This window comes from Pleurodeles waltl, chromosome 10 (assembly GCF_031143425.1).
Source record: "Pleurodeles waltl isolate 20211129_DDA chromosome 10, aPleWal1.hap1.20221129, whole genome shotgun sequence".
Taxonomy (NCBI): Eukaryota; Metazoa; Chordata; class Amphibia; order Caudata; family Salamandridae; genus Pleurodeles; species Pleurodeles waltl.
The window spans coordinates 6,994,752-7,015,846 of record NC_090449.1 but is presented as its reverse complement, the minus strand read 5'-3'; the positions used below and the strand labels follow the sequence as shown (position 1 = coordinate 7,015,846).

At 49.4% G+C, this 21,095-nt stretch overlaps 1 protein-coding gene across 1 annotated transcript in view; it reads left to right on the top strand.

Annotated features, from left to right (window-relative positions):
* Positions 1-21,095, top strand: part of LOC138260684 (mucin-2-like) — a 241,279-nt gene that overhangs the window by 1,606 nt on the left and 218,578 nt on the right. The window contains exons 2-3 of the mRNA XM_069209183.1: positions 19,835-20,000; positions 20,234-20,490. Of these exons, the coding sequence (XP_069065284.1) occupies positions 19,835-20,000; positions 20,234-20,490 (423 nt within the window). The remainder of the gene's footprint in view (positions 1-19,834; positions 20,001-20,233; positions 20,491-21,095) is intronic.

Sequence of the window (21,095 nt, the reverse complement as noted above, 5' to 3'; positions counted from 1 at the left end):
CATAACTAGCCATGATACATTACTGGAACCATTACTGCCCTTGAGAGAGGAAATCACCTACAGAGGCAGTGAAGGGAGAGGAGAGCTGAGAGAGAGAACAGATTCTTTTCTTATTGTCTGTAAAAAAGATTGAGCTCCAACTTACTTGTGTGCAGGGTTGTCTTTGGCATATTTATGACTTGAGGTCTTCAGGTCACACTCCTGTCTCACAGAGAGCCCTGGGTGGAGTTATTTATTGTACTTATTCCTTTTCTCTGCCACAGACTCCTTGTAATGCAGGAAAAGGGGATTTCTTTTGCGCAATGCCATATTCTTTTAATATAATGTGACCTCTGGTAACATGCTACTCAACCACCCTTAACCATTGCGTCATAGAGTGGGGCGTGGTCAGCAAGGCCTTCTGGTCACACCCCACCATTTGAGTGAATAGGAAAGGGTGGAGAATAATATTGGAGTAACATGAAGTTTTTAGAAACCCAGGCTGAACAAAAAACGCTCCAGGCTGTTTACTATCAGGGCTTCTGGTGGAGGAGGAGATAAGCCAGGGACGTCACTGCGTTCTGAGAAAACGTAAGGGCTTTGCGTGGGTAAGCCCTGTCAGCCCTACTGTGCAGCTTTCAGCCACATACTCACGCAGGCGCAGTGGGGCTTTTCAAAGTGCATAACTTTCACTCGGAAAATGTTGTGCAGAAAATGTTTTACTTTCATATTGTATTTAAATATATGCTTCACTAGAGAGGCCAGAAACGCCCTCCCCCCCTTTTGAGGTCGGTGCCTCCCTTCCAGGTCAGTGCCCAGTGCGGCCGCACCAGTCGCACTCCCCTAAAGCCAGCCCTGGTTAGGATGAGTGAGTGAACATGAATGAGTGTGAGTGTGAATAAGTGAGTGTACGTGAGCATGAGTGAGAATGTGTTGTTATGTTTGTAAGTCTGCTGTTGGTCCTGGCATGCTTCTCGGTTTATAGAGGCACCCATGTCAAAAGGCTGGCACTGCCATAATGGAGGTAAAACTTTGTGGGGAAGTAGCTTCTTTCTAGCATGGTTACCCCCATTTTTGGCTTGTTTGTCAGTGTTTGTCAGTGTGTTTTTATTGTCCCACTGGGAACCTGCTAGCCAGGACCCCAGTGCTCATAGTTTGTGGCCTGTATGTGTTGTCAGTATGCTTGGCTGTGTCACTGAAGTTCTCTTTACTTACCAAATTTGTCACTACAGTTTAGTGACTCCATATTCCAATTCTGATTGGCACACTGGACCCCCTTTATAAGTCCCTAGTATATGGTACCTAGGTACCCAGGACATTGGGATTCCAGGAGATCCATATGGGCTGCAGCATTTCTTTTGCCACCCATAAGGAGCTCAGACAAACCTCTCTTCGGTCCCGCCACCGCAGCCTGAGTGAAATAGTGCACACACTATTTCACAGCCATTTTCACTGCACTAAGTAACTTATAAGTCACCTATATGTCTAACCTTCATTTACTGAAGGCTAGGTGCAAAGTTACTGTGTGTGAGGGCACCCTTGCACTAGCCAGGGCCGATTCCCCGGACTTTGTGAGTGCAGGGACACCATTATAAGCGTGCACTACATATATGTCTATACATATATGTAGCTTCACAATGGTAACTCCGAATATGGTCATGTGAGGTGTCTAAGATCATGGAATTGAACCCCAATCTAAATCTGGTATTTGGGGGCCAATCCCATGCACCCTGGGTTAGGTTAGGATGAGTGACCATGGACCCCCAGTACTGCCAAACCTGCTCTCTGAGGTTTCCACTACAGTCCCAGCTTCTGCCACCTCACAGACAGGGGTCTGCCCTCCTGGGGTCTGAGCAGCTCAGTCCCAGGAAGGCAGAACAATGCATTTCCTTTGGGAGGAGGGTGTTACACCCTCTCCCATTGGAAATATGTTTTACAGGCTGGGGAGGGGTAGCCTCCCAGTGCCTCTGGAAATGCTTTGAAGGGCACAAACGGTGCCCTCCTCGTATAATCCAGTCTACACCTGTTCAGGGACCCCCCAGTCCCGTCTCTGGCGCAAATCTGGACAAGTAACCACTCCCCTGTCCATCACCACCCCAGGCGTGGTGCCCAGAGCTCCTCCAGAGTGTGTGGGGACCCTCTGGAGACCTCTGAGTGGCCAGTGCCAGCAGGCGATGTCAGGGACCCCTCCTGATAGGTGCATATCTGGGTAGGTAGCCAATCCCCCTCTCAGGGCTATTTAGGGTCTCTCCTCTGGGTGTTTCCTCGGATTCGGTTTGCAAGATTCCTCCAGGACTCCTCTGCATCCTCTGCTTCAGCTTCTGACTGTCAGATCAACTGCAGACTGCTCCAGGAACCGCTGAAACTGCAACAAAGTATCCAGGACGACTCCTGTGACTGCAACTTCGGCTCCAGCCAGCTTTGCAACAGTTTCCATGGTGTGCACACTCTGAGGACTCCCTGTCTTCACCCTGCACCAGAAGGACTGAAGGAATCTCCCGTGGAGTGACGGAGTCACTTACCTGCTTCTGCAAGCACCCTTCTGCGATGACAACCGGTACTCCTCTCCTGTCGATGAGCATGATCCCTGGAACACGGGCGGTGGACCAAAGTGACCCAGACTGTCCAGAGGTCCAGCTGTCCAAATTTGGTGGAGGTAAGAGCTTGCCTCCCCATGCTGCGACAGTCCCCCTGTGCACTGTGTCTTCTGCAGCTCCTTGGGCTTCTGTGCACTTCTTCCAAAAGTTCTTTGTGCACAGCGTAGCCCAGGTCCCCAGCACTCCATCCTGCGACACACAGCTCTCTGAGTTGTTCTCCGGCGGTGTGGGACCTTCCTGTGTAGTGCTGCGATGACTTCACTTTGCATCTTCTTTGTCCCTGTGTTATGCGACTCCCGTGGGCGCTGCCTTGTCTTCTGAGGGCTCTCTGAAGTGCTGAGAGCCCCTTCTGGCTCATCAGTTTGAACTGAGACCCCCAGGTCCCTCCTGGGTGCAGGCAGCTCGTCTTTGATGCAAACCGCATACTTGCTTGAGCCAAGGCTTGTTGGCGGAATCCAGCGACGCAAACAGTCTGCATCCAACAACTCGACGTGTACCATCTCTTGCACCAAGCAGGAACCCGCAGCTCTCTTCTTTGGTGCATTTCTGTAGTCTTCTTCCAACCAGAGAATCCACTTTTGCATCTTCTTCCAGGTTGGCAGGCGCTCCTGTCCTTCCTGGACTCTTCCTCGACTTCTGGACTTGATCTCCTCTCTCCACAGGTCATCAGGTCCAGGAATCCATTGTTGGTTGCTTGCAGTCTTGCTTGGTTCTTGCATAATTCTTCATTACGACTTGTAGTGTGTCCAGAGGAAACTTGCTGTAAATTACTCCTGTTTTCCTGGGCTCTGGGGTGGGGTACTTTACTTACCTTTGGTGTTTTCCTACACTCCCAGCGCCCCACTACACATTACACTTGCCTAGGGGGGAATTCGACATTTGCATTCCACTATTTTAGTATATGCTTTGTGTTGCTCCTAGGCCCATTGCAATCTATTGTATTTTCTACTGTTTGCACTATTCTATTACTTACCTGATTTGGGATACTAGTGTATATATTGTGTATAATACTTATGTCCAGAGGGAGTATTGCCTCTAATATATTTTTGGCCTTGTGTCACTAAAATAAAGTACCTTTATTTTTGGTAAAACTGAGTATTGTCTTTACTTGTGTATAAGTACTGTGTTACTATAAGTGGTATTGCATTAGCTTTGCTGGTCTCCTAGTTCAGCCTAAGCTGCTCTGCTATAGCTTCCTCTATCTGCCTAAGCTGCTCTGCTCTAGCTTCCTCTATCAGCCTAAGCTGCTCTGCTCTAGCTTCCTCTATCAGCCTAAGCTGCTCTGCTCTAGCTTCCTCTATCAGCCTAAGCTGCTCTGCTATAGCTACCTCTATCAGCCTAAGCTGCTAGAACACTACTACACTCTACTAATAAGGGATAACTGGACCTGGCACAAGGTGTAAGTACCTTAGGTGCCCACTACAAACCAGGCCAGCCTCCTACAAGTTTGGCATGTGGCACCTGTGGAAAAACACTGGCATATTGGAGGAAAATCTTGGCAAGTGGCGGCTGTGGAAAAAATGCCTGAATGTACAAAATGCAGGCACTGGCATAGTGGAGGAACCTCTTGCCATAGATGGCGCCTGAATGTACAAAATGCTGGCACTGGCATAGTGGAGGAACCTCTTGCCATAGATGGCGCCTGAATGTACAAAATGCTGGCACTGGCATAGTGGAGGAACCTCTTGCCATAGATGGCGCCTGAATGTACAACATGCAGGCACTGGCATAGTGGAGGAACCTCTTGCCATAGATGGCGCCTGAATGTACAACATGCTGGCACTGGCATAGTGGAGGAACCTCTTGCCATAGATGGCGCCTGAATGTACAACATGCTGGCACTGGCATAGTGGAGGAACCTCTTGCCATAGATGGCGCCTGAATGTACAACATGCAGGCACTGGCATAGTGGAGGAACCTCTTGCCATAGATGGCGCCTGAATGTACAAAATGCAGGCACTGGCATAGTGGAGGAACCTCTTGCCATAGATGGCGCCTGAATGTACAACATGCAGGCACTGGCATAGTGGAGGAACCTCTTGCCATAGATGGCGCCTGAATGTACAACATGCAGGCACTGGCATAGTGGAGGAACCTCTTGCCATAGATGGCGCCTGAATGTACAACATGCAGGCACTGGCATAGTGGAGGAACCTCTTGCCATAGATGGCGCCTGAATGTACAAAATGCAGGCACTGGCATAGTGGAGGAACCTCTTGCCATAGATGGCGCCTGAATGTACAAAATGTTTGCACTGGCGCATTGGCAGAAATTCTTGGCATAAGGATGGCGAACCGTAGCATATGTCAGGATGGCATCCATGTCAACATGCTGTCCCCAACATAATAAATGTAACATTTGGCATAAAGGTCGGATGGCAGTGTTGGAAAAAGTCTAACATTATAATATTGTATGTAATGTTTGCCTTACTCCTTCTATTTTTCTGGCCCTCTTTTTGTTGGCTTTGTGACTGTGCACTTTACCAGTGCTAATCTGTGCCAAAGTGCAGGTGCAGTCTCCTCTAAAACTTGGTATGATTGGCTTACACCTGTCTGGCATATTTATTTTACTGGTAAATCCCTTCCCTTGTAAAGTGGTATACCATATACCCAGGGCCTGTAAATTAAATGCTACTAGTGGACCTGCAGCTCTGATAGCGCCACCCATAGAAGTAGCCTTTAAAACTTGTCTCAGGCCTGCCACTGCAGGACCTGCGTGTGCAGTTTACTGCCAACTTGACTTGGCATTTCAAACTACTTGCCAAGGCCTTAACTCCCATTTTACTACACCTACGTCACCCCTAATGTAAGCCCTAGGTAGCCCTCTGGACAGTGTGCTGTGTATGTAACAGGTAGATCATCTACCTTTGTTTTACATGTTCTATTAGTGACAAACAGACTATTTTGTTTTTCACTACTGTGAGGGTTGCTCATCTCATAGGTCAGCACTGGGAATTCCTGATCTGAAAGGAGTAGCGTTGCCAGGTTTGGTATGTTTGGAATGGTAGTGAGAAATCCTACATACTGGTGTAGTCAGATTTTCCAATACTATTTTAGAAATGCCACTTTTGGAATGTGGGCATTTCTCTTTACATATAACTACAATTTTGCAGCCTGACTCCAATCCACATCTAGGGCAGAGTGACAGCTGCACTTTGTGCATACTCTCCAGACAGCCACAACACAGGAGGGGCTGGATGTGACAGGCGAGGGATCTGCTTCCATCTACATACTGACAGTCTTCCTGGGCTGGGAGCGGGAGGTGGGACGCACTCACATGTCCATTGGCTGTGTCCTGCCCTCACACAAAGGGCTGCTTTACCCCATACTGATGTCTGGAGCCAGAGCTGGGTTGAAAGGGGTTGTGTTACACTTGAAAGGGTTCCTTTGAAGTCATTCCCCAGACAAAGACATTTTAGAGTATAAGTAAAGAGGCCCTGACCCCATTATGTTAGAGCACTTTTGGAACGGAGACTGAACCTCTGCCAGAAGGACTGCTGCGCTGCACAAAGGACTCATCTGGACTGCTCTGCTGCTGTTGCCCTGCTGCCTGTTACCTCTTTGGTAGCCTAAGGGACTCACTGGATTGCTTTTATGTTTGCTGTCCTGCTGCCAGCTGTTCCCTGACTTTGGCTCTACTAGGCACGGTTACCAGGAGAGATCGGCATTGGAACTTCTGGTTTTGTTATGCTGGCCTGCCTTCCTGCTGCCTCCTGCTTTGTGTCCCTCCCAAATGTCCTCCTGGGACTCGTGGCTGCTGCAGAACTGGCCGTGGGACTCTGGTTCCGGCCCCGCAGTTACTTTTTATCCAATGCATGGTGCACGCTTCATTTGTCCCAGTCTTTTGATCAGCACCTGGTGAGCAGTTCATTTTTCATTTTCCTGCTACTGGTCTCTTGAAACATTCAGCATGTGATGAGTGCTGTTTTCCTGCAGCTGTGTGGTTGTATTACACCCCCCCACACCAGAGCTTTGTAAACTGCCAAACTAATCATTGTGCCTGCCCAGTGCATGCTGAAGCGTGCCCTCACCTCTCAATGTTCTGCGCGTGCATATCGCTTTGTGGTTCCCTTAAGTCAGCGTGTGTGCCTCACTGTAGAGAAGAGTACCACCGATGGGAGGGAAGCTCTCCCTGAACTCATCCCCACCTTGTTGTGGCAACTGGGCCTTTCTTTTATGCCTCAATTAACGGAGCCGTGCTTCTGCCGCAGGGAGGAGTCTAGTAGAGTTGCAGCTGATCCTCACTCGGCTCAGCGTTGCCCTGTGTGGAGGGGCTGAGGGGATCCCCAGTGTCGCCATGGGCATCCCGGCCACACAAGGCATTGTGCCTCTAAGTTGGTACCTGCAAGGCCTTTGTAAACACCTATTTACAAAGGCCCTCCCAGATGTATTGGATTGTGCATGGTGAGATCTGCTCTGGCCAGCCCCGGGGCCATTTTACAAGGACTGGCTAGGTCCTGACTGGCTGGAGGACCGCACCGGAGTCAAAACCTCAAGTGCTTTTCCAGCACTTATCTGAGGAGCTTTAGCGTAATATCCCTGAAGGGAGCACCCACATCTCTAATCCTGGGGGAATCGTGGTGCCTACTTTCTGTAGAAAACCTAAGAGGAGCACAGTGGGTCCTGTGCCTCATGTTTAAATAGCGCTGAGTGCATTCCTGATGGTGCAGCCTTATTACTTACAATGTGCATGACTTGAAAAGCCTGGCCTTTTAGTGGAATGTTGGAACATTACTACTGAAGTTACCCTATAAAGTGTAATAGGAGTGCAGGTCCTCTTTGTCCTAGGCTCTTGTGACAGGAAGCCTCTTTTTGCATGGTTATCCCCCACTTTTGCCTGATGTTGATGTGTTCTAGAAGGTGGTAGTGCCCAGGGCCCCTGCTAACCAAGTCCGCGGGGCCAGAGCTCTTTCCCGAAATCGGTTGTGATGCTTGGCACAGTTGGATACACTCTTACCTATCACTGTAAGACCCTAGTAATGGGTACCCAGTACCCGAGGCATGGGGTATCAGGAGTAGGCCCCTGAGGGCAGCAGCACTGACTGTGCCACCCTCTAGGGCCCTGCATCCAGATGCACCCAGCACTGCCAGTGCAGGCTGAGTGTTCTGGGGCAAACCCAAAATACATACTCGACATGCCACACCCTCTGTGTGCCCTGTCCACCTTCCACTGCATTTACTATGGATAAGTCACCCCTCTGGCAGGCTTTCCAGCCCTAAAGACGGGTGCTCCATATTATGTGTGAGGGCATAGCTGCATGGCCAATATGCTCCCACTGTGTCCTTGACAAACCCAAGACATTGTAAGTGAACAGAGCAGCCATTTTAAATATATGTACTGGACACTGGTCAAACACGAGTTTCCCAGTTACGTGATGGCTATTCTGCACCCTGGGTTGTTTGCTATCAAACAAATCAGAATATTAAATCCAAACTGGTACCAGTGTTGGATTTAACCCTAAATGTACCCAGGGGTCACCTTAGAGGTGCCCCCTACAAAAGCTAACCCTAACTGGCATAGTTGCTGACTGGTTCCATCCTGGGGGAGAGCCCTGGCTCTCTGGTTTGTAAGACAATGCCCTTCCTGGGTGGAGGAGCTAACCCCACTTCCTCAGGAACGTGCAACACCCTGGCAGTGAGCTTCAAAGGGCTAATTTCCCTGAAAATCGAGCCCCCAGGCCTGCTGCTAGCAGCAGAAAGCTTCCCCCTTTGAACCCCCCCACTTTGGGCGGGAGCAAAGGTGGGAAACCAGACAAAGGGTAGGAGGAGTGGCATCACTGAGCATGCACGAACCCTAAGGGCTTGCATGCGAAGTGGACCCTCTGTTTCATTTATATCCATGTTGGAATGGAGGAAAGTAGCCAATGAGGTTTAGGGAAGTGACCCGTCCCACAGGAAGTGGTCACTGCTGTGGGTGTAGCCACCCAATGGTAAGTGTCCCATTGGACACTACCCAGGTCCCCCTAAAACGCCCACTAAATTCAGTATTTAGCGGGCTCCCCTAGACCAAATATGTAGTTTGAACAGGAAGAAAGAAGACCGCACCAAAAAACTCGCCAGGACGAGAACCGAGGACCTGCTGCTCCAAGATCCCTGCTTGCTGCATCAGAGCCCAACAATCCTCAATGCGGAGCAGCTGATCACTGGACCAACCTGAAAAGCCCCAGAGGACCTCCAGGCTTTGCAAATAGCCTAAATCTCCCTCCTGAGTGGAGGCACCACTCAAGAAAATCAAGAAAACTGCAAAGGACCAACAAACCAGTGAGGGTCACTTCACTGACCGGCTGATATCTCCGCGACTGGAAGTCACAGCCAGACCCGATGACACCCCGATGACTGCCCAGATGTGACCCACAGCTGTGCCAAGTTTGGTGACACTGCACCCTCTAGTGTCCGAGTTACAGTAATACCCTGGGTACTGGTCAGCTGACGTCGGACAAGCAGAAAACCAGCTCCCCCAGAGCTGAAAAGGGATCAGGAGGAAGCCCCAGTCGAGGGAATTCAGGAACATCCTGGACCTCCAACCAGAGTGCCCTCGTTGACCTGTAAGCCGCCCTCAAAGAGACTCACCTCCAGCTCCAGAGGACTCAGTTGCGCACAGCACCCAAGACCTCCAAAACGCCCTGCACCTGGCCGCCCTGGGCCTTGCATCGCAGGATCTACTGTGTGCCCCGGGTCCCCAACCCTGTGCAACCTCGACAGCCCAAGTGGACCCCAAGGTACCATCTTTAACTCTGCAAACAAGCTCCTTTTCCAAGTGGCCTCTCCAGGTGGCCCTGTGCCAAGAACTTCTCCAATGCTGCTCCTGCCGGAACCAGGAACTCCCCGAGACTCTCCAGCTGGCACAGTGTGCCCACCGACCACTCCGGCCACCCTGCAAGAAAAGAGATTGGTAACTCAACTGTGTGATGTTTACTGCATTTTTAAAGGTGACTGTGCATTGATTCCAATGTGTGTAATTACGCACAGAAAGACAAATGTTGCTAAAACGTCAAAAAGTCATAACTTGAAAAGTACTTAACGTATTCTAAAGATGTTGATCTTAAAATTTATATAAAAGTCTGAAGTATTTCTATAAATTCTGGTCTTGAGTTATTCATTGAGTGTGTGTGGTGCATGTTTGGATTTGTGAGTACAGCAAATGCTCAGCACATCTCCTTGATTAGGGGAACATCCTTTTTTACGACTTTTTTTTCTCCGAAAGTCATGGTTAACGAAAGCGCAACAATGCTTTTTTTAACCACGACTCCGGTTTTTTGTGCCTTAACTACGTATGTTCTGAACAACGAACATGCGTGGTTAAGGTACAAAGAAGTGAGTTGGCGAAGGTAAGTGGTGGGTTTAGGTTTTGGGGAGGGGGTGGGGGCTCAGGGTGTTTTAGGTTTTGGGGTGGGGTTGGGGGGGTGGGGCGTTTTTGGTTTTGGGGAGTGGGTGGGGGGTCAGGGGGTTTTAGGTTTTAGGGTGGGGTTGGGGGGGTGGGGCGTTTTTGGTTTTGGGGAGTGGGTGGGGGGTCAGGGGGTTTTAGGTTTTAGGGTGGGGTTGGGGGGGTGGGGCGTTTTTGGTTTTGGGGAGTGGGTGGGGGTTAGGGGGTTTTAGGTTTTGGGGTGGGGTTGGGGGGGTGGGGCATTTTTGGTTTTGGGGAGTGGGTGGGGGTCAGGGGGTTTTAAGTTTTGGGGTGGGGTTGGGGGGGTGGGGCGTTTTTGGTTTTGGGAAGTGGGTGGGGGGTCAGAGGGTTTTAGGTTTTGGGGTGGGGTTGGGCGGGGTGGGGTGAGGGATGTAGGGTGAATGGTGCCTATTGCTAATGATTTTATCAGGAATGCCTTTACAACGAAATATCGTTGTTAAGGCATTCGTGGTAAAATCATTAGTAGTAGCAACGAGGTCGGTGTTCCGACCTCGTTGTTAAGGCAGTAGTTGTTTTTGAAGTCGTTGTTTCGTCGTACAGTCCCTTGATTAGCCTAACTGCTCGACCAGCTACCTTAACAATTGGAGCATTAGTGGAGAAGTGTGGCACAATGGTTAGAGCGGCAGACCCTGAAGCAGAGATCTGGCTCAAGACCAGGGTTCAAGTCCCGCTTCGGCAGGTCTTGGGCTCAATTCCCTTGGACCAGATAATTCTCGCCTCGGTGCCTAATCTAATTAATGGGTCCCACTCTGCAACTCTGGGCAATAGCTTGCTTAATCTCCACAACGGCCCCAACAGCGCTTGGATGCCTGGCTTCACCCTGGGGGTGCCCAGGAGTGGGCACCTCACAGGGAAAAGCCAGGAGGGGTTCCATAGCGGTATGAGTACAGCGCCTTGAGACCCTAACGGGTGAGTAGTGCGCTATACAAGTGCAAATTTTTATTTTTATTTTTATTTTTTATTAGGTGGTCTAATGTTTACCTCTGGAAGCCAACGTGACCCTCTGCATAGTGTACTCGATTTTGTGCACTACATAGATGGCCAGCCTCCAACAGCCCTCGCTGCAAGTTATGTGATTTTCCCCAAGCTAGCGTGCATCCCCTGCATTAATGGCATAATGAATGCCATTTTTGTCTTACCCCTGTCAGGCTAACGAATACAACTTCAGTATTTATGTAATCTGCACAGTATTTATGATTTGATAATGACTTATGGTAATTCACCTACTTTTTCATAATCTGAATGGCATTCGATGCAAAGTATTTATGATTCATGCATTTATGGTTTATGTCATTTTCTATCTAAGGAGATATACGATATAGAAGCATATTTTGAGATACAATCCTGCATGGAGTCTCTTTTGTCGTGTATTTACTGTGTCAGAGGTGTGGGTGTGTTGCACAAATGCTTGTCACATTGCCTCTGGGGATAAACCTGACCGCTCTGTGCCAAGCTACCATGGGGTGAGCACAGATTAGATTATCTTTGGTGTTTAACTCACTTGCCCTGACTAGAGTGGTGGGTTCTGCCTGGTTGAGGTGCATACCATAGCCAACCAGAAACCAATTTCTAACACAGGGCCACTAGGATCTAGTTGGCTAATCCGGTCCTGATCTTCTCAAGAACTCGTGGTAGTAGTGATATCAATGGGAAGGCATATAGTCCACTCAAGGTGGAATGCATCTCTGGGTGAGAAACACCATGGAAACTCCAACGTGCATGACTGCTGACATTGTGCGTTCTCATCAATGGTGAACAGATCGAGTAAGGCTTCGCCCCATTCGCAGAAGAGGCCTTGCGCCGCCTACGGGTATCACTGCCACTTGTGATCCACTAGACGCTGATTTCTGAGCTCATGCACCCCGGCATTCAAAGATCCTGTCAGGTGGTTCACAACTAGGAAGGTTCCTTGGTGGTCCAGCCAGCTTCAGAGGCACAAGGCCTCCTGGCACAGGGCCCAGGATACCACTCCTCCCTGTTTGTTGCAGTGCCACATGGCAGTGGTGCTGTACGTGAGTACCCGTACGAGCCTTCCCTTGATGGATGGAAGGAAGGCTTTCAAGGCCAGGTGGATGGCCCTCAACTTCAGAAGTTTGATAGGGAGCCGGGCCGTTGCTGGAGAGCAGAGGCGTCTTATCTCTACCTCTCTCAGATGGCCACCACAGCCCAGAAGCAATGCACCTGTCACCACTGTCGGCTTTGGGTATGGAAAAGGGAGGGCCTGCTTCTGACTCAATCCTGGTCCAGTAACCACCACTGCAGATCTTTTGCAGTCTCCTCTGAAATCTGAATATGGTCTGAGAGGTCCCCTTGAGGTTGGGTCCATTGAGACTTCAGATCCCACTGCACAGCCCCTGTATGCCTCCTGGCATAATTGACTAGCATGATGCAGGAGGCCATTATTTCGAGCAGCTTCGGAGTTGACCTCAATGACATCCAGGTCCAAGGCCGAAAGATTGGGATCATAGCCAGAATGTCCTGGGCTCACGTTCACAGGGAAAAGAATGAAACACAACTGTGTCTAGAATGGCTCCCGTGAAGGTGAGTGTCTGAGCAGGAGTCAGGTGTGACTGATAGTGAACCCCAAAGATGCCAGGTGATTCACTGTCGTCTGGAAGTAGTTAAGGCCTCCTTAAAAACCGAGTCGTTGAGATAGTGAAAGACCATGACCTGTAACCGCTCAAGATGTGCTGGTCCCACCGCCATCACTTTTGTGAACACCCCATGGGTATTAGTAAGACCAAAGGGGTTCACAGCAAACTAAAGGTCCTCCTGCCCCACCATGCATTGCAGGTAGCGACAATGGGCCTACAAGACTGGTATATGGAAATAGACAATCTGCAGGTCCAAAGCCATCATCTAGTCTCCAGAGTCGGAGTGGACGAGACCCGAGCCACCATAAGCATTTTAAATTTCTCCTTCCCAGAGGACTGGCAACACACCGAAATACACCCTCTCCTAAAGAAACCTTTGGCCCATCTCGCTGCTTCCCTATCCCACCAAAGTACTTGAGAAAGCAATCAACGCACAACTACGGAATTTCATTGAGGCCAACAACTCCCTGGACAGCTCCCAATCTGGCTTCCGCAGTAATCACAGCAAGGAGACAACACTCCTGGCAGCCACTGATGACGTCCGATTACTCCTAAACCGTGGCCACACCGTAGCACTCATACTCCTCGACCTCTCAGCAGCATTTGACATGGTCTCCCACAGCACTCTGCGCACCAGACTCCACGACATAGGAATCCACAGAAAACGGATCCACTCATTCGTCTCTGGGAGGACACAGAGGGTCAGACTCCCATCCTACACTTCCAGACCCATAGGAGTCAACTGCAGAGTACCCCAAGGGTCCTCACTGAGTCCCACATTGTTCAACTTATACATGGCCCCTCTTGCTGCCATCATCAGGAGCCACTGTATGAACATTGCGTCATAGGCCGATGACACACAAATCATCATTTCCCTCACCAAGACCCGGACACGGCCAAAAGGAACTTTCACTCAGGAATGGAAGCCGTCGCCACCTGGATGAGAGAAAGCGGCCTAAAGCTCAACTCTGACAAGACGGAGCGCATCATCTTCGGAAACTCCACCTCAGCTTGGGACGACTCCTGGTGGCCCACATCCCTAAGCACCCCCATCCCCCTGCGCCGACCGAGCAAGGCCGCAACTTAGGAATCATTTTCGATTCCTCACCAATCCATGACCCGCCAGGTAAACTCAGTCGCCTCCTGCTGCTGGCACACACTTCGCAAACTTCTGATGTTCTTCAGATGGATACCAGCAGACTGTCGCAGGACAGTCACCCACGCCTTAGTCACAAGCAAGCTTGACTACGGCAATGCCCTCTACACCGGCATCTCATTTAGGAACATCAAGAAAACTTCAACTCATCCAGAACGCCACCACCAGATTCATTCTGGACCTTCCTCGCAGACAACACATCTCCCAAGACCTAAGGACCCTCCACTGGCTACTGTCGAGAAACAAATCACCTTCAAGCTTCTCACCCACACGTTCACGGCCATACACAATGCAGGACCAGACTACCTGAACTACTACGTCTCCTTCTACACCCCGCCAGATCCCTCTGCTCTGCCCAGATGGCCTTGGCCACCGTCCCTCACATCCGCAGAACAATCGCTGGAGGACGATCTTTCACCTACACTGCAGCAAAGAGCTGGAATAACCTCCCCCTGCACCTCAGACAAAGCACGTCGTTCACCATCTTGAGGAAGAACCTCAAGATGTGGCTCATCGGATGAAGCCCCTCCCTTCCCCCCCCAACGCCTTGGGACCCTCACAGATGAGTAGCTTTACAAATATTGATTGACTGGTTGAATGCATTGACAGGGCGCAAGTCTAAAATCAGGCGTAGGCCTCCTTCCTTCTTGAACACCAGAAAGTAGTGGGAATTACAACTATGTCCTACTTTTGACATGGGCACCCACTTGATAGCCCCTTTGACCAAAAGCTTGTACTTCTTGCCACAAAACAGAGCCATGGTCCTCCATCAGTCGCTGGCAGGTTGGTGGAAGGTGCAGTAGCATTGAAAGGTAGGGTAGGGCATAGCCCTTCCAAACAACTTGCAGGACCCACCTGTCCGATGTTATGACCTGCCAACCCAGCAAGAATCATCTGATCTGATTCCTGGTTCCCACAGGGAAACAGTCCTCCCTTAAGTGCAAAAAGGGTTTGGCAGTTAGAGCTGTAGGGGTGTAGTGGACTAGGTGATCCATTGACCTTGACTGCAGGGGTGAGTGGGCACCATGGCCTTAACCACGAAACTGCTGGGCACCTTGTGGAGGTTGGATTGGTTGGTGGTATGGGGCACCTCTGCGAATGCCAGAAAATGAGCATTATGGCTGATGCACTTGGTGAAGTGGGGCAGACAAGTTGAGGGACTGTGCTGTGGCCTTGCTCTCCTTGAACCACTCGAGAGCAGAGTCTGCCTTGTCCCCAAACATGCCAGTCCAGTTGAACAACATGTCTATGAGGGACGACTGTACATTGCCTGGTCGACAGCAGCCAAGCATGGTGGAGAATGGTGACACTTGCCAATGGTCTGCCCAGTGGATTCAGTGGTGTCCAGGCCACAGAGAATTAAACAACCATCCTGTACGGTCGGGATGAGGACAGGTTGAAGATCTTGAGAGACATCTGGGAGGAATTGAGCCACCAAATCCCAAAGGACATGGGAATAGCATTCCAAAGGGCATTTGGCATGCAGTGATCAAAGAGCCAAGCTGGTGTATGAGAAGACTCTTTTCCCAAACGTCTCAACTGCTTTAACCCCCTATTAGTCATAGAAGTAGGTAACTTATTTGGGTTAGTCATGCTTGCACTCACCTGCATCACCAAGCTTTCAGGAGAGGGATGCTGAGACTAAAACACAAGGTCGCCCATGGCCAGGCATAGGCATTGTGCAATCTGGTGGTTGACTGCAGGGGAAATAAACAAGGTTTGGTCCATGCTCCCAACAAAGTATCCATGAGGGCATCGTTAATAGGTAAGAGGAGCTTAGTGGATGCTTGCACTGGCTGAAGGACTTCTGTGAGGACAGCAATCTTGACCTCCAATGCGGGGAGCTGGGAGTCAAGGGCTTTGACCGCCCTATGCATTACCACAGTGTAAGAACCGCTCTCCTCTGTGGCAAGACCAGAGAGTGAGAGGAGCCCTGACTCAGAAGAGGGGTTAAGGCTGCTAGCCTTCTGCAGATTGTCATACGAACTGTCCTTGTGATATGGTTGGCCAATCTCATCACCTGCATCGTAGTAATTTATAGACTTTGTGCCAAACAGGGAATGCACTTTGTGCATTCGTCTTGGCGAAAGCAGATCTAGCGGAGGTAAAAGGGCCTCAACAGCTTCTGAGCACGAGAGGGAGAGAGATAGAGAGTTTTTTAGGCTTTGATGAATGATATACTTAGAATGAGATATTTTTGAACACATTGAAACATTGAAAAGAAAAATGTATTTGTCAATTAAAGAGTCAGATCACCTTTCAGAATGAACCTTAAACTTTTGAAGTTTAAAAGAAATTAAAGAAGGGAAACAACCACGGGCACACCTGGAGTAGAACCCTCAATTTTCAGCGTGAGGGTCTGCCACCTTAACTTTTAGGCCATAGGTGAGTCCTTACTATCATGCTTCCAGACACACCTATGACAGTCAACCCACACATGTGATTGGAAAGAAACGTGAATGTTTTATCACTTAGAAGGTTTAACAGTCAAAACACTGGTAAATAAACAAGCACGCTGCCAAGCGATGCTAGGATTAGAACCTTCAGCCTACTGAGTGACAGCACAAGACCTTGACCATTAGGCCAGAAGTGACTATGTTCTGCTCTGCATACAAATGTAACTATAACATTTGTACCAAACATTTTGCTACTCTGACTCCCTGAATTCATTTCATGGAGAGACCATTGCAATGACGATCTTCTGGGATGGAAGAGAGAGAGAGAGAGTGATAGGACCACGGGAGGAGCCTCAAGGCCCCCACGGTCCTAGCCGGGTTCCCACATGCCTGCTTGTGGAAGCAATGTTTTAATCTGTTTCCCTGCACACACATATTCGAGCAGGGAAAGAGATGAAAACTCTGCTTTCTGCTAGCGGGAGCTGTTTGACAGCTCCCGTGGTGAGAAAGCAGACATTCTTTGCTTTTGCTTGGCAGGATGTGTCAAAGCTCCCACCAAGCAAAAGCAAACAGCTATGTCACGGGGGTGGGCATGCCAGGACATAGCAGGAGCCGGCCCTGGGGATTGGCAACTCCCAGGGCCATCAATGGCTCCTAAAGGGATGCTGCATGGCCCCCTTCCACCATTCTATTTGCCCTGAGGAAGTGGTGGTCCCTGGTGCTTGGGGGTCCGCAACGGATCCCCTTCAATTTTTTTATTGTAGCCCAGAGGAGGTGACGGTCCCTGGGGGGGCGCGTAGCACCCTCAATCACATTTCAATAAAGCATTGGGGAGGTTGCAATCCCCGGGGCAACAATAAGTCCAGGAGGTGGCCCCGTGCACCCCCTCCTTATTTTTAACATGCCCCAGGGATCTGCGCCACTCAGGGGCTTAAAAAAAACAAAAAAAACAAGCACAGGAGCCTGGGCTTGTTTTTTTCTTACATTTTTGCAGCAAATTCACAGATTCACTGCGAATTGGGGTCAAACTATTTTTTCAAAGTGCTTTTTTGCTCCGGTGGGGTCCCTATGGGATTCTAACACCAGAGCTAAGGGGTCAGGGTGTACCTATCCTGGTCCCTTTTTGTTTTTTGTGGGTTTTTTCTTTTCTGGGACTCAGCTGAAGCCGAGTCCCAAGACTGCTGCCAACACTTCCTGGTTGAAGTGTTGGCAGCCAATCAGAGCTCTGCATTTCCCTGCACCAGCTTGTCATTATTCACAAACTTGTCATTGCCATATATATACAAATTTGGATTTCCTTTAATATCTCAAAAACTACTGAACGGATTTACACCAAATACCAAAAGGTATAATCTGTGCACCAACAGCTAGAGCTTTCTGCCAAATATGGTGTAATTACGGTCAGTGGTTCGGGCTGTAGTGGTGTTCAAAGCTCCTATGGGATTTAACATGAGAAATGCACCTTTTTTACCACCCTTTATCCCGCCCCTCACTTGACGGATCACTTCAAAACTTTCCCTGCGCAACAAGAATCACTGGGGCACTTTTTTGGGGAACATTTAATTGAGATTTGTCAAACGGTGCCAAAAATATAGGCAAGTCAAAAAGCGCTTTTTCAATGGAAACATGGTTGTAACTATACCTAGTGGTGATCGCCTGCAGGGATGGAGATTTTATATATATATATATATACACACACATATATATTTATATATATATATATATATATCATTACCTAGTGGCGACCGCCAGTAGGTAATACCTGCCTTGTGGGCAGCATGGTGCGATTAGGGGAGATTTATTTAATATTTAAAATAAGATTTCCTATTAGTTGAAAGGGTGTTTTGACAGGTGTAGGCAGCAGTGTTTCAGCTGCTGTTGTCAGGCTGCACAGAGCTGGCCTGAAGCCACGTTTTCACTGCAGTTGTAGTTGATGGCACAATAGGTGCTATAGTCCTTTAACTTTGCATGCCTCGGGTGTATTTTTGCCCCATACACTAAGGCCTTATATGAAAATTAAATGTAACACTCAAGCTTTAAGCAAATTTCAACATGTTTTAGGGGTCAGAGCCCCTACATTTTGTATTGACAGCAGTGTCCCAGTGTTAAGGTTCAAGTGTGCAGGTGAGCCCAAACAAAATTAAAACCTGGGGCTGCCGCATGGAATGACAGGTGAGGCGAGGGGACCGTTTCATGGGTTGAGTTGGGTGAAGTTTGCTGGATGTAATTTCTCAGCTAGGGGCTGAGCTCTGGGCACAGTGAAGGTCCCGTTCATTGGAAGAGGTGTTTACTGAAGGGCTGATGTTTTCGAACGGATGAAGTGTGAAGAATTGAGCTTTGGTGGAGTAATAGTTGAGGATTATGTAGAGTTTGTGCCTGGATGAAGAGGTGGGTCCTGGATAGAGCTGGTTTCAGGGTGATGAGACCAGGTATTGACAGGGAAGGTTTCTGAAGATCTGAAGATTTAGGAGAGTTTGTGTCTGACTAAAGCGCTGATTAATGGATAGAGCTGGGTTGTGGATGATGAGCTCACGTGTTGTCAGGGTTGGTGTGTAAAAATCTGAGGACTCACTAGACTTAGTGAATGGGTAAAAAACACAGCAGCGTCGGGGACTGAAGAGTTGTGGATTTGCAGAGCTGGTGTCTGAACAGGTTTTCCGGTGCTGATGATTAGGTGTCTGGGTGAAGAAGTGAGATAGCGGTGTAGTTACTGTGTGACCAGCTCTAGTTGAAGAACTCAAAGGCAGGCACAGGTGGTGTCTGAAGAGCTCCGGGTTGAGCCACTGCTGGCAGAGCTATTGTCTGTGCAAAGTTTGAATCAAGATGAAGAGCATCGATAAGGGCTCAGCTGGCGTATGTATATAGGATTGCGATAGAGACCCAAGCCAAAAGGTAGGGAGCACTATACCTCGTTAGAGACAAGCATGAAGCCCACGAGCGTTAGAGGAGAGGAAGCTGGGTCGTGGATGGGTGATGCATTGTGATGTTCTGTTCTTTAAAGAGGTGTCTTCAACTCTTTCTAGATTGAGGTAGCGTTGGGCCGGTCCAGATAGATAAAGGGATGTTGTGCCAGATCCCGGTTGCGTAGATGGAAAAGGCGTGCCACCTTGTTTGTTTTTTTCCTTTTGTACACTTCTTATTCTGATGTATGAAGTCTTGCTGTGGGGCCACAAGTGGTGTCTGGTACAGACCAGTTATTGACAGACTTTGGTGTCTGAAGATGTAAGAAGATTGTCTTCTTGAAGACCTCAGTTGTCTGCAGAGTTGGGGTCTGGTTTAGAGTTTGTCAGCAGGGGTAACTCCATCACAAATGTGACGGATATCCCGTCCGTCGTATTACGATTCCATTATAGCCTATCGAAATTGTAATACGACGAACAGGATATCCGTCACGTTTGTGGAGTAACTCCTCCGCCAAACTCTAAATCAGGCTCTTGGTGTCCGAAGACCTGAGATGTTGGCATAGTTGGTGTCTGAAGGATTGCGGCCTTGGGAGAGCTGGTGTCGGAAGGCCTCAGATGCTTCAGGGCTGCTGCCCCCAGAGCTCAGGTTTTGACAGAGATGGACTTCACATGATACTAGGCAGAGCTTACGCCTACATTTTCATCAGATTCGACTAAATGAAGATATGGTGCCTCGTGCCATCTGAAATTTTAAGAGGAGAGCAAGCACTTCTGAGTCATGTGATCACTTCCTTGTTCCTTTCAGACTGCGGCATCCGTAACCACCGGGGAAGGGCTTTCTCCGGCAGGAAGTACCCAGCAGCTTCGGACATCCCCTGGCTGGTCTCAGTGGCTGGAAACGGGCAGATCTGTGAAGGCTCCATCATTGACAAGTGGTGGATAATAACAGCTGCCAGCTGCCTTGTCATGACGTGAGTACAAGTCAGTTGTCAACAGTTGGCAGGGTCTGACATGGCCTGGGGTAGGAGGGAGGATGGGCATGAACTCACAGGGTCCTTGGCAACCACCAGTTCTCAAGGTCTCTGAGACAGAGCTCAGGTGTCAGATATCTTCTGGGGAAGAAGGCTTTCTTACTGTGGTCCTGGCACTGCATCTAGTCTTTGAGAGCTTGTATCCTCACACTGTGCTGTATTCTCTCTACCAGGAAGCAGAGTCGAGTGTCGGGAAGCAGAATCCTAAGTGGTGTGCCGGGCATGCAGGTGGACCGCGCCATCATCCACCTGGAATACACCTCCGGCCCTGGGGACAGACCATCAATGTTTGACATTGGCCTCATTCTTCTGAGGGAGCCGCTGGCCTTCCACCAGAACCTATGGCCAGCCTGTTGGCCTGCAGATGACCACAACCTGCTGGGAGCCACACACACCTGCTGGATCCTGGGAGTACAGGCCCTAGACGAAGGTAGGTGACCACCGTGCACTGATCACAGCTCTGAATTCAGTCTGGAGCCAAGAACAGCCTGCCTGACTCTGTCAAAGAAGGGGATTTCATTTACTGACAAATGTAGGATGCCAAGTAGAGTAGCTGTAAAGTATTTGTTCAGGAAGCTGAGCATAAACCTCCAAGCTGCTTACTCATACTCTGTCCTGCCAGGGAAACGTCCTTTGCCGGCAGTCACAATGACCTTCCTTTACAACACAGTCCTACCCCGACAGCGACGTTAACACGTGTTCCTTTAACCTGCAAGTCGTTACAATGACTTGTTTTCAGCGGCGCGTTGTTGGACTGTTGTAGAATTTTTAAATCCAGCACCCTCCCTACTGTTGCGCAGACTGGAGTAATTTATACTATTCCAAAGTCTAGCGCCCCCTAAGGCGAGTTGCTGTAACGGCTTGCGTGGTAATGTCGCAGTCGGGGTAGTAGCTGCGTAGTAAAGACTGCAGACTAAGTAGTGACTGTGTCGTAAATGCATGCGGTGTAAATGGATGCGCGGTTCCTACTTCTATGTTCAGTGCACCGTTGCTTCCCAAATAGACCTGGGCATAAGGTGCCCCCATGCACACCTT